The sequence below is a fragment of the Clarias gariepinus genome, chromosome 22 (assembly GCF_024256425.1).
Source record: "Clarias gariepinus isolate MV-2021 ecotype Netherlands chromosome 22, CGAR_prim_01v2, whole genome shotgun sequence".
Lineage (NCBI taxonomy): Eukaryota > Metazoa > Chordata > Actinopteri > Siluriformes > Clariidae > Clarias > Clarias gariepinus.
This window is the reverse complement of record NC_071121.1, coordinates 28,303,263-28,318,687: the sequence shown is the minus strand read 5'-3', so window position 1 is coordinate 28,318,687 and position 15,425 is coordinate 28,303,263. Positions and strand designations below refer to the sequence as shown.

General features: G+C 42.7%; 2 protein-coding genes across 2 annotated transcripts; both read left to right on the top strand.

Moving 5' to 3' along the window:
* Nucleotides 1–3,427: 3,427 nt before the first annotated feature.
* On the top strand, nucleotides 3,428–12,094 carry LOC128510694 (protein SOGA3-like). The gene is made up of 7 exons (XM_053483152.1): nucleotides 3,428–3,644; nucleotides 5,338–5,562; nucleotides 6,238–6,396; nucleotides 6,479–6,544; nucleotides 6,674–8,119; nucleotides 8,732–9,327; nucleotides 11,686–12,094. The coding sequence occupies exons 1-6, from the start codon at nucleotides 3,552–3,554 to the stop codon at nucleotides 8,840–8,842; spliced, it is 2,100 nt and encodes a 699-aa protein (XP_053339127.1). The 5' UTR covers nucleotides 3,428–3,551; the 3' UTR covers nucleotides 8,843–9,327; nucleotides 11,686–12,094.
* Nucleotides 9,725–15,187, top strand: LOC128510695 (uncharacterized). Its single transcript, XM_053483153.1, has 6 exons — nucleotides 9,725–10,501; nucleotides 12,017–12,258; nucleotides 13,137–13,463; nucleotides 13,565–13,632; nucleotides 14,016–14,583; nucleotides 14,674–15,187. The coding sequence occupies exons 2-6, from the start codon at nucleotides 12,112–12,114 to the stop codon at nucleotides 14,887–14,889; spliced, it is 1,326 nt and encodes a 441-aa protein (XP_053339128.1). The 5' UTR covers nucleotides 9,725–10,501; nucleotides 12,017–12,111; the 3' UTR covers nucleotides 14,890–15,187.
* Nucleotides 15,188–15,425: the final 238 nt, after the last annotated feature.

The window sequence follows — 15,425 nt, the reverse complement described above, 5'->3', positions numbered from 1 at the left end:
TAAGTGTTAAACCGGTTCAGCTGTTTCTCCAGCACGACTCCATCATTCTCCACCCATACCGGTCCAAACCAGGGCGGCGGGGTGATTCCAAAAGGCCTGGGGTGACTGCTGCCTTTCACTCCAAACAAGCACCTGATTCCACTTTAATTAGTTTAATCAAATCAATTATTCTCTGTCTCCAATCAGTTATGAAAAGTGTCTTAAGTCTGTATCTGTAAGCTGACAGTAATAAAGATAAAGCAATAAAATGAATAGTAAAAGCCAGAGAGTTAGTAAGAAGAACTTCTGCGATAACTGTAATTTTATATTTAATTATTAAACCTCAATGTTCTGTCCTTGGATCAACTGCTCCCTCTGGTGGTCAGACTCATCACAAAAACACAACTTATTGTCATACCCCAGCACACTTCTATGTAATGGTACGAAATTAGGACCCAGGTCCCGTTTAAGCCACATAAATAACAGAGCAATATAATTATGAGGATTTATATATATATATATATATATATATATATATATATATATATATATATATATATACATACATGAATATAAATAAGAGCAGTCAGAGATATATTATGCAAGAATTAAGATGTAAACTATACATAGTGTATTGCACATTTTCAGAAACTATATTGCACACTTTGTACATTGGACTTATAGGGTTATATATGTACTGCACCATGGGATTTTATATTACACTTAAAATATAGAGATATATTGTAAAAATTAAATACTATCCATTGTTAGCAGCTTGTGATTGTGTTTAATGGGAGAGGACCTACAGAGCACGGCTAGAGTTCAGCAGTCTAATTGCCTCAGGGTAGAAGCTGTTTTTGAGCCTGGTGGTCTTGCACTGAAGGCTCCTCAGCCTTCTGCCTGAGAGAAGAGGTTGAAATAGAGCATGTGCAGGGTGAGTGGAGTCCTTAATAATGCGGAGAGCTCTTCCTCTGCACCTTGCAGTGTACAGTTTAGTGATAGAGGGGAGCCTGCTCCACACTGTCCTCTGTGCAGCCTTAACTACTCTCTGCAGGGCTTTCCTCTCAGCTGCGGTGCTGTTGCCGTGCCACACAGTAATGTAGGAGCTGATGATGCTTTCTACCGCTCCTTGATAGAAACTCTTTAGAATCAGGCTCCCAAGCCCAGCTCGTTTTAGCTTCCTGAGTAAGTAGAGGCGCTGGTGGACCTTTTTAATCAGGCCCGAGGTGTTGACGCTCCAAGTTAAGTCCTTAGCTATGTGGACGCCTAGATACTTAAAGCTGGAGACCACTTCCACGGCAGCTCCATCAATGTGTAGAGAGAGAGAGAAGTTCGCTTGTTCTTCCTGAAGTCCACCACCATCTCCTTGGTCTTTTTTACATTGATGCAGAGGTTATTTTCTCTACACCACTGTACCAGTTTTCCACCTCCTCTCTGTGATAGGATTCTTCGTTATCAGTGATGCGTCCCACTACTGCTGTGTCATCTGCGAATTTAACTATATGGCAGCTGTCTCGCTATGCAGTCATACGTCAATAGAGTGAACAAGAGGGGGCTCAGCACGCAACCTTGAGGAAAGCTTGTGCTGAGGGTGATGGAGAAGGAGATGGTATCATGGATCCTGACAGTTTGAGGTCTGAAAGGCTAGGACCCAGTTCCCTACTGTAGGGCTTAAGCCAAGAGAGGAAAGCGGAAAGAGAAATATCACAAACCTCATGTTTCACCAGCTATAGTGTTGAAGCCACACACCTGGAGGAGACGCAAAAAGTTAATAACAACCTATTTATACTCGTATAAACATTGTAACACTGTACAACATTGTAAAACAGTGCACTTACTGTTTTTCGGTGAACTCACCCACATTGTTTGTCACCCGCACTCGCGCTCCAGCTGTAGGCTAGTCAGAGAAAAAGCGTCAAATTGATTTACTTTGATTATTTAAACATTCAACCAACATTTAACAATGAATTAAACTCAATAGTAACGTTTTATATTGTATATAACTTTATTTATATTCATGTTATTTTATTTCATTTGTTTTTGCTTTGTAAAAAAATTGCTAGTTGGATGCTAACTTTTAAAAATGTAGTCACCATGGCAACCCGTAGACCCCGGAAGTGACTAATTAATTTAATTCTTTAAGTATAATACTATGTAAGTTGCATATTATGTATCTCCTGTGTACTTGTATAAATCTACTTTATTAACACACAAGTTAATCGCGTTTTGTATTTGCGCTGTTTGAATAGTTTGTCTGCACTTCCGGGTTGTGAGCAGGGTTGCCAGATTAGTTTGCAATTCTCCAAATATCACCAAGAAAAACAACCACCATAATAACAAAATCCCTGTAAAATACTACATTTGATCCACATGAACTTCTTTTTAAAATAATTATTGTTACGATTTTAAATCTTGAAAAAAAAAATTTTTTAGCATAAAATGGCGCTCTATTAATTAAGAATTATTAATGTGAATTTGTGGATCTGGCAACCCATGTTGTGAAGCAGCTGTCCAACTTTATTGGTGCTGAAACTGATGGATAGAGTTGCCAGATTGGTACGTTTTCATCTCTACGTTGTAAGACCATTATTATGGTTAAAATTTGACCAGATGCTCAAATGTTTTAATAAATTTTTTTTCATAACAATGTAAAGTATGTGAATGTGCCGTTTCATTAAATACATTTACATCCATAAAATCTATTTCAAGTGTGCCTAATTAATATCATCCATCCAGGAACCTCTGTGGTCCAACTAGAGACCGGCGAGGACAGTGGTGACAGCTACAGTGTTTATTGCCACTTTTAAGACGTGATAGAACCACCGGTCAACATTCACACACATTCATTTGGAAACATCGATTAGCGTAATCTGCATGTCTTTGTACTGTGGGAGGAAACCAGAGTACCCGGAGGAAACCCACCAAGCACAGGGAGAACATGCAGACTCCACACACACAGACCACTGCGCCACCGTGCTTCCCAATTAATATTACTTGTTTAATGCCAAAACTGAACAGTTTCCAGTGTATTGTGATATATGTATAACACTCTGAACCCGTACCAATCAGATCAGTGTGCAGTATCGTTTATCAATATCATGTTCAATATCAATTCTACATCAGAATCTGGTTTCTGCTGCTCTTATTGCAACCGATTACTTCATTCTACTTTTGTTTATCTATGACTATTTTCCCCATTTTTATTTTACATTATTAACATTATTTATTAATTTATTTCATTTTGTGAATAATTTTTTACTCTCTGGAACAAGAATTTCCTCTGGGATCGATGAAGTTTTATCTTATCTTTACAAAAAACTTTTCTGGCATATCTGGCAACCCTGCTTTTTGTAAGTTTCACATTAAAATGTGAAACTTATTATATTGAAGTTTGTGTTGAATATCATGACAAGGAGGATTAAAGCTGCCATGAGGAAGGATTATTGTTTTAACTGGCAACCTCGGTAACGCTTCCGGTTTATGGGAGGATCCGGTATCCTCATCACACACACACATACACACACACCGGCTCCAGAGAGCGGTCCAAACACTTAAACAGCAGCAGCAGCAGAATGCGGAGCGAACCGCCGGAACCGGAACCGGGCCGGGATGGAGATCAGCACGAGCAGCTCAGGAGGGTCCAGGAGGAGAATGAAGCTCTTAGAGTGCGTTTCACACACACACACACACACACACATACACACACACACACACACACATACACACACACACACAAATACACACACACACACACACACACACACACAAATACACACACACCTACACACACACACACACACACACACACACACACACACACTTCAGTCCTCAGTGATGTGTCCAGAGGGCAAAATCACACTCAGGGGCATTACATCATCTTCCAGCATCATCTACTGATTAATGCAGAAAGAGTCAGAGGAGTGTAAAGTGACACACGTGATGTATTACAGGATGAGAAAAGAGTCTGTAGAAACAGTTAAAATGTTAAATCTAATAATAATCTGATCTGATCTTTAATGTAATCAGTGATATTATTATTATTATTATTATGATTATTATTATTATTATTATTATTATTATTATTTGAGGTTGAAGCCCACGTCCATGTCTGTGTGTCTCTCTGTACAGCAGAACTCTCTGTCTAACTTATTAATACAAAGAAATCCCATTCTGTAAGGTTGAGCATCTTACGCCTTGTTTACACTAAGTTGTCCTTCTTTGGTGCTCAGACAAATACACTCCCTGTTCGGTAATCGGAGAGTGAATCACAGATGAGAAATGAAAAAAGTAGATCAAAGGATAAAGATGAAGTTTTGTCTTAAAACCACTCCAGCGTGTTAAAATTCACTTATACCACTTCAGCGCTGTTATTTCAGCCAAAGTGAAAATATGAACTAATCCCAGTCAAAATATTCACTTTATCTTTTCTAATTAATATCTATTGGTGCAGGTGTTTGTTTACATTGAGACAGTAGCGCATTAGTAGATTATTTTACAGTAGATTATTAAATCCCACACATAACTGTTCATAACATCACTTTTACTCCACATTTAGATTCACTGATGGTGCAGATTAAACTTCAGGCAGAGATCTAAGGACTGCAGGAGATTCAGTAAAGTCTACACGGATGGTTTTGCGTTACAAAATCTGATTGGACAGACATACAGACATACAGACAACTGGTTTCTGATCCTCCAGCGTATGAAATGTAAAGATATTATAGAAAGAGTTCTGACCCAATGTACAGACCAAACCTCTCTTTCATATATATATATATATATATATCACTAATATATTTAAACCTATTCTTATGTTTTTTTTCCCCTTACAGGTAAAGCATGGTATTAAAGTTGAATGAACATTTAGAGAGAGTGTTTCTCTCGTTGGTTTCTGCCTTGTCACTCACCCTGTATATGTAACTTTATGTAATTTATAATGAAAATTGTGTGAAGTGAAAATTTGCTAACATCATGTACATACAGTAAATCACACAGTAATAAAGGAATAATCTTTTAGCATTTAGTTTCACCACACAGGGTTGAATGTCTACTTCAAAAATTAATAAATTAAAATATGAAGAAGCTAGACTGAAGTACATTTCAGTATGAACAGCAGAAACGCGTTCGCTCCACAGTGTCTTCTGTTCAGAGGTCGTGAGCTCGAAGCCTGACGGTGTCACAGTCACTCATGTCTGGGAGTCTGGAGGGCAAAATGGACCGTGGGAAGCTCGTGTAATCGGCTAATGGCTGTTGTGTGACAGGAAAGACCAGAGTGAGGGGAACTAGAAAGAAAGGACTCGCAACAATGGTTCATTTTCACCACGTGACAGAATCCAATCGCATTGTGTATTTGTGCAGAGCGAGATTCAGGAGATGCGTGTGGAGATGGAGGAGATGCACGACGCCTTTTACGAGGAAGACACCTGCCGGCTTCACGAGCTGCGACGAGAGCTCGAGAGAGCCAATAAAAACTGCAGGATCCTGCAGTATCGCGTGCGCAAAGCCGAGCGCAAACACCTGCGATTCGCATCGGGTGGCGAAGTGGACGAGGAGCTGCTGAGGAACCTGGAGCAGGACCTAAAGGTGAGACGGGCACTAATTTCGTAAGGTTACAACAGGATGACTTTGTCCTACAGCAGCAGGTGACAAGGCGTTTGTGGCATTTGTTTGGTGTAATCGCGCGTGTGTAATAGCGACTGCAGGGTGGGTTTGAGTAACAGGAGAAGCTATGTTTAATATTAAAGCTATAAAAATATTTAAGCACAAATGTATTATGACACTAATCAAGTGAGATCAGAGTTTTGATTTAGCTGTTACGTCTTTGGCCTGGTACTAGCTTTATTCTCGGGTTAAAACTACATAGTGTACGAACACTGCTAGCGTCCAGACACAGGAACGGTCTCAGCTGCTTCCAAAGCCTCCAGGTTTTTTCTTCCAAACGTCTCTGTACACAGGATTAACTGATGAAACGTCGGAGCACACAATCAGTATAAATGTTAATGAAATCTAGGGTCGGGTATCAAACCCGGTGCCAACATAACTGGCATGTACTAGAACTCAGTTCAGTCAGAACCAACACTAGCAAAGTCAGGAGAGGTGTCGAGTTTTGCCAGATAAAGCAGATATGTTCCCTCACTCACTGCTTTGGTGTTGGTGGTGTGATTATGGAGTTAGTAGTGCAGGAACTACATTTAAACCAATGAAACCCTCAGACACACACACACATGCAGTAAGCCTCATGAGCATGTGTTATGTCAGGTGGCCAAGGACGTGTCGGTGAGGCTCCACAATGAGCTGAAGAACGTGGAGGAGAAACGCACAAAGACGGAGGACGAGAACGAGAGACTGAGAGAGAAACTCATCCAGCTGGAGGTCAACAAGGAGACGCTGCAGAACGAGCTAGAGAGAACCAGAGAGGTACACACACACACACACACACACACACATACATCAGCATTATTGGTCAGAACAATTAAACTTGTGTGTGTGTGTGTGTTAGAAGAGGGGAGGCAGTAAAGATGCTCAGAGGAGCGAGAGGACGAGCGCTCAGACCCACAGTGAGGACGTGAGGACACACTTTACATAAACACCAGATTTACTAGATAATACCAAATGTTATAGTCATTAGAGAAATAAATATAATTAAAAACTCCTTTTAGTATTTTTTCACTTTATTTGTTGTTGTTGTTGCCAGAACGACAGTGAGGATCTGAAGTGCCAGCTGTCCTTCATTAACGAGGAGATGCTGCTCATGAGGAAGAAGATGGCGAAGCTGGACAAGGAGAAGGACGATGCGGAGCAGGAGCTGCAGAAATATCGCTCCTTTTTTGGTGACTTTGACAGCCTCCAGTTCAAAGGGGAAGCCGTGGGCCCGCCCACTGCCCGTCAGTCAGAGCTGAGGCTCCGCCTACGATTGGTAGAGGAGGAGGCCAACATCCTGGTGCGCAAGATCGTCGAGCTGGAGTTGGAGAACCGCGCCCTGAGGGCGGAGCTCGACAATGTTAGAGGAGAAGAGGAACTGTCTCCTGGAACAACCAAGGGCGTGGCTGATGCAAATCAAGGGGCGGGGCTCTCTGATCTGAGAGAGCAGCTGCAGCTGGTGGAGGACGAGGCAGAATTTTTACGGCAAAATCTGGCAGAGGCGGAGGAGCAGAACAGGAAAGTGAAGAGCGAGCTGAAGAAGCTGCGGATCAAAGAGGCGTCGAGGTACGCGGCCGAGGGCAGCGCTTTATCGTCTGAGGGCGGAGCTGCGGCCATGGAGATGCTGAAGGAGGAGTTGAAGGCGGCACGGCTGCAGGTGAACGAGCTGAGCGGGAAAGTGATGCAGCTGCAGTATGAGAAGAGAGTAATGGTGAATAAACCAAGCGATGATGGAGGAAGAGAAGAGAGAGGAGGAAAAAGAGGAGGAGGAGGAGAGAAAGAAAGCAGCGGAAGAATAGAGCAAGGAGGAGGAGAGAAAGAAAGCAGCGGAAGAATAGAGCGAAGTGGAGGAGGAGATTTAGAACAAGGAACTTTAGCAAAAGATTTAGCAGAAGAAGCAGTAACTGTAAGAGAAGAAGGAGGAAGAATAGGAAAACAGGGTGCAGGAGGAGGAGCAAGTGGCGAAGAGAAAGGAGGAAGAGGCCGAGAAAGAGGAGAAAAGTCAGATAGAGATGGAAGAGAAAGAGAAAAAAGTGGAGGAGAAGAAAGAGGAGGAAGAGAAAGTGATGATTCTTCATCCTTGTCACTCCTTCCTCTTCATCAGAAGCGTGAAGGCCCCATCGGGGGAGAGAGCGACCCGGAGGACACGCTGCACTCCTTTATGTCTCCTCTTCAGCTCACCCGTCGCTCCACTCCCCCGCTCCTTCCCCGCTCGCCCCGAGAGCGCCAGCGCGTGACGGAGATCCGAGCCGAGGCGGAGCGCCTGACGCACACCATCGAGCTCCTCATCGCTCACACGCAGGAGTTCGTGGCTGACGGAGAGCAGGATGGAGGACAGGACGCTGACGATGAAGACGTGAGGACACGCGAGCGACAGCTGCTCCAGCGCATCGGCACGCAGATGAACGAGTTCAGGAACGAGCTGCAGGGGTTTATGGGATTTATAGAGAGACTGGATGGAGCCAAGCGGGACGAAACGCATTTGGAAGAGCGGATGTCTGTAAGTTAGTGTGTGTGTGTGTGTGTTGATGCATGTTTTTGAATCACACCGTTCGTCACAGGGTTAAACAAATGCAGGATCAGTTCCTATGATTGTGTGCAGCATGACATTGCAGAAACTGTATTTTGTTCATTTTTAAGGGGTCAGTAGCTCGTGTGAAGCCTCTGCTGGCCGTGTAAGGAATTACAGTTTCAGTAAACTCACTGGCAATGAGGGCGAAGACGGGACTGAAATAGAAACTGAAAGTAAATGAATCAGGGCTGGAAACAAACACATCGATTAATAAGATTTAAATAATTAATCAGTTTAGGAAATGTAAATGTAAGATTTAGGGAAGATTTTACTGAATGTTTTCGAAGTTGCCCTCCAGTGCATGTTGATGATGAAGGTGATAATTAGCACTAAAGCGTTCCGCTAACTGCTTCCGTTAGCCTCTCTGTCTCTTTAAATACTTCCTCATCACTGACGAGTTCTCTCTCTCCCCTCACCCTGTCTTTTCTTGCATCCCTCTGTGGTTTTTTGATGCACATCTCTTTCTTAATTCTGCCGTTATCGTTGTTGTTGTTGTTGTTTTTCTTTTGTTTTTTGTTTTTTTCATTTCTTTTGGTCCAGATGTTCCAGCCGATCATTTTACTCATCCTCATCCTCCTGCTCTTCTCCTCGCTTTCCTACGCCACCATGTTCAAACTCGTGTTTCTTTTCACCCTCTTTTTCGTGCTGTGATCTCTCTCTCTCTCTCTCTCTCTCTCTCTCTCACTCACTCTCATCCTTTCGTTAGCAGACCTTTTTGTCCTTTCGTTTTGTTCGTATGTAGATGTTGTGCTCGTTTTCCGTTCATGCAGAATTACAGGAGACGCGCTTCTCAGGAGCCCCGGGACCCCGACGCGCAGAGCGGACACAGGACGGCGTTTCCCCGAGCGCTCTCCTGACGAGAGAGCGCGTTCTGCTGGGACTCGGACCGCAGTGACGGAGTGCCTTTCATTTTCCGCCGGAATGCAAAATTTATTTTTGAACTACATGGAGTGCCAAAGGAGACTACGTTACCCAGAATGCATCGCTGTGACCAGAGATTGTTCCATCAGCATTCTTGTTTTATTTTTGTTCGACTTAACATCACGCATCATTGGAGCACATATAACACAGAGCGCCGCAAAATTTACGATGTCATTTTTCCCAGAATTCCTGCTGCCACCTGATTGGTTCCAGAGGTGAGTGACGGCATGACAGGAAATCACTTCATCATTTTTAAATTTAGAAGCTGAAGGTTTTTGTAAAGAGAAAATGATGTAACATGTCTGGAAGGAGTCTCCAGTTTCAGCTATTCTGTGTTTTCTCAGTCACATGACAAACGGCAGGTTTATTTAATTTATTTTTTTATCTTATTAACATGAAGAGAGAGAATAAAGAGAGATGTTTATAGCTGCTGTAAAAATTTAATTGCACGCCACAGCAGCTATAACAAGAACAGGAACTCACGCGTGTCCTGGACGTTCTACAGCCTTAATATACCTGATAGAAACAGATCAAATAATTATGTAATTTATTTTTATAAATAAAATATTGTAATCCACAGCAAATAATGAGGGAAGTGTTTTTATAGGAAAATAATCAAATATTTATAAATAATGACAAAACACACGCAAGTGCAGAGTGTGTACACACACACACACACACACCTATTGTGCAAGACTATTGCCAAATTAAAGCCCACAGCCAGACTGCAGACGGTTCAAATTGCTCTTGAAATAAATCTGTAATAATAAACAATAAAAACAACCATTACCCAACAGACTGCATGTGTGTGTGTGTGTGTAAGATCATGTTTAGGATTCTGTTGTTAAGGAGAATCTCCGGCCTGCGCAGAAACTCGCGTTGGAATCTGCCGCGTCCAAAACCAGAGCAGCAACAGCAAAGGCAACAGCGGCGTTAAAAATAACACGGCCATGTAAACACACCCGCGTCCAACCAGGCCCTGTGTGTGTGTGTGTGTGTGTGTGCGTGCGCGCGCTGCTGGAATTGGAACCCGGGGATGTCGGTGACGACAGCCGCTCACATGGGTGTCATAAATCTGCTGTTATGACACACCGGCCTGAGTGACGCCGACGTCAAAATAGAAAAAAAAGAAGAGCTATAAAGTTTCCCCGCTTCAGCCTCGCCTTCATTCAGTAAGCGTCTGGTGTGAGAGAGAGACAGAGAAAGAGACAGGGACAGAGAGAGACAGAGAGAGACAGAGAGTAATGAGCAGGCTCTTGAGGGTAAGATAATGTAAAATTTCAGCTCAGAGGGACTTTATAGAGAGGACGGAAAAGAAGACAAGGAGACGTTTCACGCGTACAGGACTTGATTTGTGTCTGATTGACGCGGCTGCTCCGCTCACAGACGGTAAGACGAGTGACGCACGAGCATGAGAGGACATATTCTCAGGACATGAGAGATTGAGAAGTTATAGTACTCTGTGAGAATGTTGTACGTGTGCTGTACGTTTATGATACTCACGTTATTATATTTTTGAAATTTGTATCATAATGTAAACAAAAACAAGGAAACCAAGAAAAAGTAACATTTATAATTTGTACAAAACTACATTGTAACGTCGCTGCTAGGTGAGATACAGTAACAGAAATAGTTATGTTAATCTTTGAACTCATGAGTTTAAATATTTGTAACAACGTATCGCAACATCCATATCATGTCGTCCTATTTTCCCGCCCAAAACGTCGCTGCTCGTGTGTAACCGGCTGTGCTGATTGGCCGTGATGTTTGTTTGTAAATTGCAAATTGTTCCTGTAGACACATTTAGCTGGCTAATGTAACACAACCTGACGCGCTCTCTATATTAGTCCTCTAACTCCGTCCAAACAGCCGAAGCCGTGATCCTGTAACTAACGAGTAAACAGCGAGCCGTGGTGACGTACGAGTAAGCTGAACGGGGCTCGTAGGTTTTTTCCGTTTGTGATAACAGTTTAAAAAGATAAATACCACAGGGACGTATGAAAGAATCCGTCCTCAGCCTGGTGATAGAGCTTTAAATATTCCACGCGTCTTACATCACAGGCTCCGCCCATCCGGCACGCAGGAGACACTCGGGTGTCGGGTTTCAGATCCACACTCCCATTAATCAAACACGCATCACAGAAAAGCACTCGGGTGGTATTTTGGAAAGGACTGAACGCCGCCGGCCTCCTCCAAGCAGGTCAGAGGTCGTCATCCATCAGGGGTCGTTGACCTCGGGTGAAGGAGACGCTGAGAAAGATCTCGAAAGGAGGATGAAGTTATTCTCACACACTCACTCAGAGCGAGAAGCTTGCCATTAACATCCTGTCCAACTGTACAGCAGAGTGTGTGTGTGTGTGTGTGTGTGATTATTACATGCTGTAGTGTATAATATGAATACTGCTATATACACTTTATATGTTATTATTAAATAGAATATACTTAATATTAATTATAAATACATTTATCCCTGTTCTCTTTTCCTTTTTATTACCTGTCTCTCATTTTCTTTATTATTTTATTTTCCCCCTTTACGCATTTCCTTCTTTTCTCTTTATTGTCTGATTTCTTAGTTTCTTTACTTTTATTTCCTTTTAACTCATACTTACTGTTACCACAGTTTCCTTCCTTTTCTTATTTCTTTACTTCTGTTTAATATAGTCCTTCATTAACATTTAGCAATTTCTTTTCTCATTTTTACTATCCTTAATTTCTAATCTTTCTATCTCCTTTCTTTTTTATCTTTTTGGCCCTTTTCCCGTCTCTTTCTTGCTCCCATTACCACCTGTTTTCTCTTCTTTAACTTTTATACCTTTTCTTTTGCTTTTTTCTTCTTTACTTTTACTTCTTCTCCTCTTGCAAATGCTGACACTCTCTGTCTCTGTCTCGCTTACTCTCTTTCAGAATCAGAGTCTAACCTCCTGTTCTAGTCTTCAGCTGAACTTAACACTAGTGATACACACACACACACACACACACACACACACAAAAAAGAGTGCATGATGGCTGCCCTGGACCTGCACCGTGGTGTGGATCCCGGAGTGTGTATGTGGAGCGGAGAGTGTGTCGACTCCTTCGACTCCTTCGACTCGGAGATGCAGCAGTGGGAGGAGCAACTGCAGGACGTACAGAGGAAGATAGAAGAGGTGAGACAGGCACAACACACAAACAAACAAACAAACACTACAACAATTTTATGGAAAATTAAACACTTTATGTTCCAAATACACTCAACACACACACATACAAATGCCAACTACAACCAACAAATAACCACCAAAATAACAGTGGTAACAGAAACACAGACAATAAGCAGCAACACTAACAGACGACACTAACACTAAGACTAAAACTCTCCCTGTAACATCAACAAACATTAACCTCAACACTAACCGTCAGCTAACACCTGCTATGGCTAATATTGTAGCTACATAAATAGTAACAGTAAACACAACAACAAACAGCAATACTTACTAACGAACACCACACTCATCAACAACAGCAGCGCACAAACACTGGACTAACCAACACCGACTAAACACCACGAGAACAAACTCACAAACATCACTTACACACAACAGAACGGCTCGTAAGGAGCTCCACAGTGCTGTGACGCCGCCGGTGTTGTTGTTGTTGATCCTGATTGGTCGAAAGGGGGTTGACCCCCCAGAGTTGGCAGCAGAGTGTGTGTATCTCTGCAGTTGGCAGAGTGTGTGTGTCCCATAGTGTGTTTATGTGTGTAAGAATAGCTTCACCCAAATTCTCACACACTCTGAAACAGGAGACAGACAAATTTATTAAAACTGGAATGGACACTACACAAACTCTGGAACGGGACACTAATTAAGTATATTTTGCCGGAATGGACACACACACACACACACACACACGTACAACAGATGTGTGTCATATTTAACTTACAGGCAGCCAGCTGTTAGGTTGCTGACAAACAGTAACAAAACAGACAGTGTGTGCTATTAGCATCTGACAGTTTGACTTGTGTGTGTGTGTGTGTGTGGGTCAGTTATATAAGATGGTAGAAGCCCGCAGAAGAGCCAATGAGATGAACCCAAACTCTGCCGCTCAGCTGGACATCACGTTACTTCCCGTTAACAGCGCCAGTGGTTACCCTAACAACGGTTACCATGGTCACAACGTCAACAACATCCCAGCGCAACACAATGACCCGTACAGTTATGGGGTTAATTATCAGAAGAGTGGCTCTGCTGGTCCTCAGAGTTACGGGTTTAACAGTCAGGATGTGATGCTGGACATTCTGGACGGATATCTAGGGGTGGAAAGTCAGAGTCCGAGCCAAAGCAGAGACAAACCACATGGAGCTCCGAATACGGTGAGTTTATGATGATTTTCATTGTTTCATACTGTCAAGTTTAGTGTTTGTTTATCCATCCTCTCTCTCTCTCTCTCTCTCTCTCTCTCTCTCTCTTTCAGAGCTCCATCGGGAATCAGAGTGTGTACAGTTACCAGAACAGAAGTGATCCGTGGCCAGTGACCGGAAGGTTAGTGCTTTAAACATCGACTCCATCACTCTATAGATACGCAAGCATGTTAAGTGCATGAGCTAGCAACAACGACACTAGAACTGAACAATTTCTGATAACCTACAAACACAAATTCTAGCAAAGACAACAGCAATTTGTTTAAACATTTCCTGAGATTTTTGGCCATATGTGGCTTGAAGGAGCCTTTCACACAGTGCAGTCCTTATTTTTTTCTCCCTAACATGCCACCAGGGTCGGGAGTTACCTTCCCACTGGGGAGGAACAATAATTATGTTCTTGTCTTACATGTCTCCACAGTGCATCTCAGGTCTAAATAATTGATTTCCTGATAGTTATTAGTTTCCTATGATGAGTTGTTTGGGTTTTCCACTCTGCCACAGGACTGGCTGTGTGTCTCTGGGGGAATTTGAGGAAGTGCAGAATAATAAGAATACAGCCTTGGCTTGGGACGAACAATGCTCAGCCCGAGCTCGACATGTCAGCTGGAAAGACCAGGTCACCTCCCCTGGGAAATCCGTCAATAAACCAACAATGAAGCAGAGAGACAGCCCCCAGGTCCTCACTCACCCTGCACACTTTTCTGATTTGCCAAAGTGCCCTCTGATGGACCGGAGGTGCGCCAGTCCGTCTGTCCTGCGGAAATTTTGTGCCATGTTGCAAGAAAATGAAGGGAAAACACTTATTGAGGATGGAATTGTAACCACACTGGTGCCCAAAATGGTGCCCAGGTCCCCGAAGCTTGGTGGACCCCGGATGTTCAAGAATTTGCCCATCAAGGACCCTGAAGTGCCTGTAGCCCTACAGAACTGGGACCAGAGAGGTGCGAAAGTGGGTGTAAAGACTTCCCAGTGGGCTACAGACAATCCACAGTCTGACTTTAGAATGGTAGAGAGGAGCCTGGGTAACTGCTCTACACCTTCACCCAGGAACACACCATCACCACACCAGGTGAGGGGCCCCAATAAAAATCCTTAAATTGAAAATTCCTTTAGACAAGTAAAAAATTGACATACTCATAATGTCTTTTGATTCCCCTAGGCGAGCCATGACTCACCCCCCACTACACGCAGGAGGAGCTTCTCTCGTCCGTCTCGTCCAGCCAATCAGCGGCCTCCATCCAGGTGGGCAAGTCCTGCCCCTACAGCTACAGTAACCACGTCCATTGCTCCCAGATCCCGCTCCCTTAGTCCGGCCTGTAAACCAAAGCAGAGGTTCAGTAACTACACTTTGTATGCAGAAACTGTGATCATGTGAGCAGGAGGGATGAGCACCAGTAAAAGCTTCACACCTTTGGCCTTTTGGAATCTTTTCATCTTTTTTTTGTGCATCTTTCTACACTTCACTTAATCTTAGAGTTCTTTGTATATATGCACGCCTTGTATGAAGAACTTGAATTTAAGAAAAATGAAATTGTAAAGAGCTGGAATCTTCCTCTTAACCCATGATGAGAATTATGTATAAAATTGCTGTTGTAAATATGAAACGTTTGGAGTTATACATTGTGGCCTGATGCTCTTTTGTGCCTATAAACTTCCCTCTGTTTGGATTCATTCATTTCCGCATTATTTTCTATTTTGTTATATTTAAAGTTAGGACTGTTTTTTTGGATTGTTGCGTTCATTTTTTCTCTTCTTGTGTTCTTAAAGATGCCACTTAGTTGGTGTTTAATGGACTGAAATGTATTTTTAGTATTTTAATTTGCTGATGTAATATAATCTCAACCTGCACACAACTTCCCTCGCAAGGACATCAAATGTTATTTGGTAAAAAAAATATCTGGAATAATGTAT

Coding starts and splice junctions, on each gene's coding strand:
- LOC128510694 (XM_053483152.1), top strand. CDS start 3,552: ATGCGGAGCGAACCGCCGGAACCGGAACCGGGCCGGGATGGAGATCAG. Junction 6,397..6,478: donor AGCTAGAGAGAACCAGAGAG/GTACACACACAC, acceptor TGTGTGTGTTAG/AAGAGGGGAGGCAGTAAAGA. Junction 8,120..8,731: donor ATTTGGAAGAGCGGATGTCT/GTAAGTTAGTGT, acceptor CTTTTGGTCCAG/ATGTTCCAGCCGATCATTTT.
- LOC128510695 (XM_053483153.1), top strand. CDS start 12,112: ATGATGGCTGCCCTGGACCTGCACCGTGGTGTGGATCCCGGAGTGTGT. Junction 13,633..14,015: donor CCGTGGCCAGTGACCGGAAG/GTTAGTGCTTTA, acceptor ACTCTGCCACAG/GACTGGCTGTGTGTCTCTGG. Junction 14,584..14,673: donor ACACACCATCACCACACCAG/GTGAGGGGCCCC, acceptor TGATTCCCCTAG/GCGAGCCATGACTCACCCCC.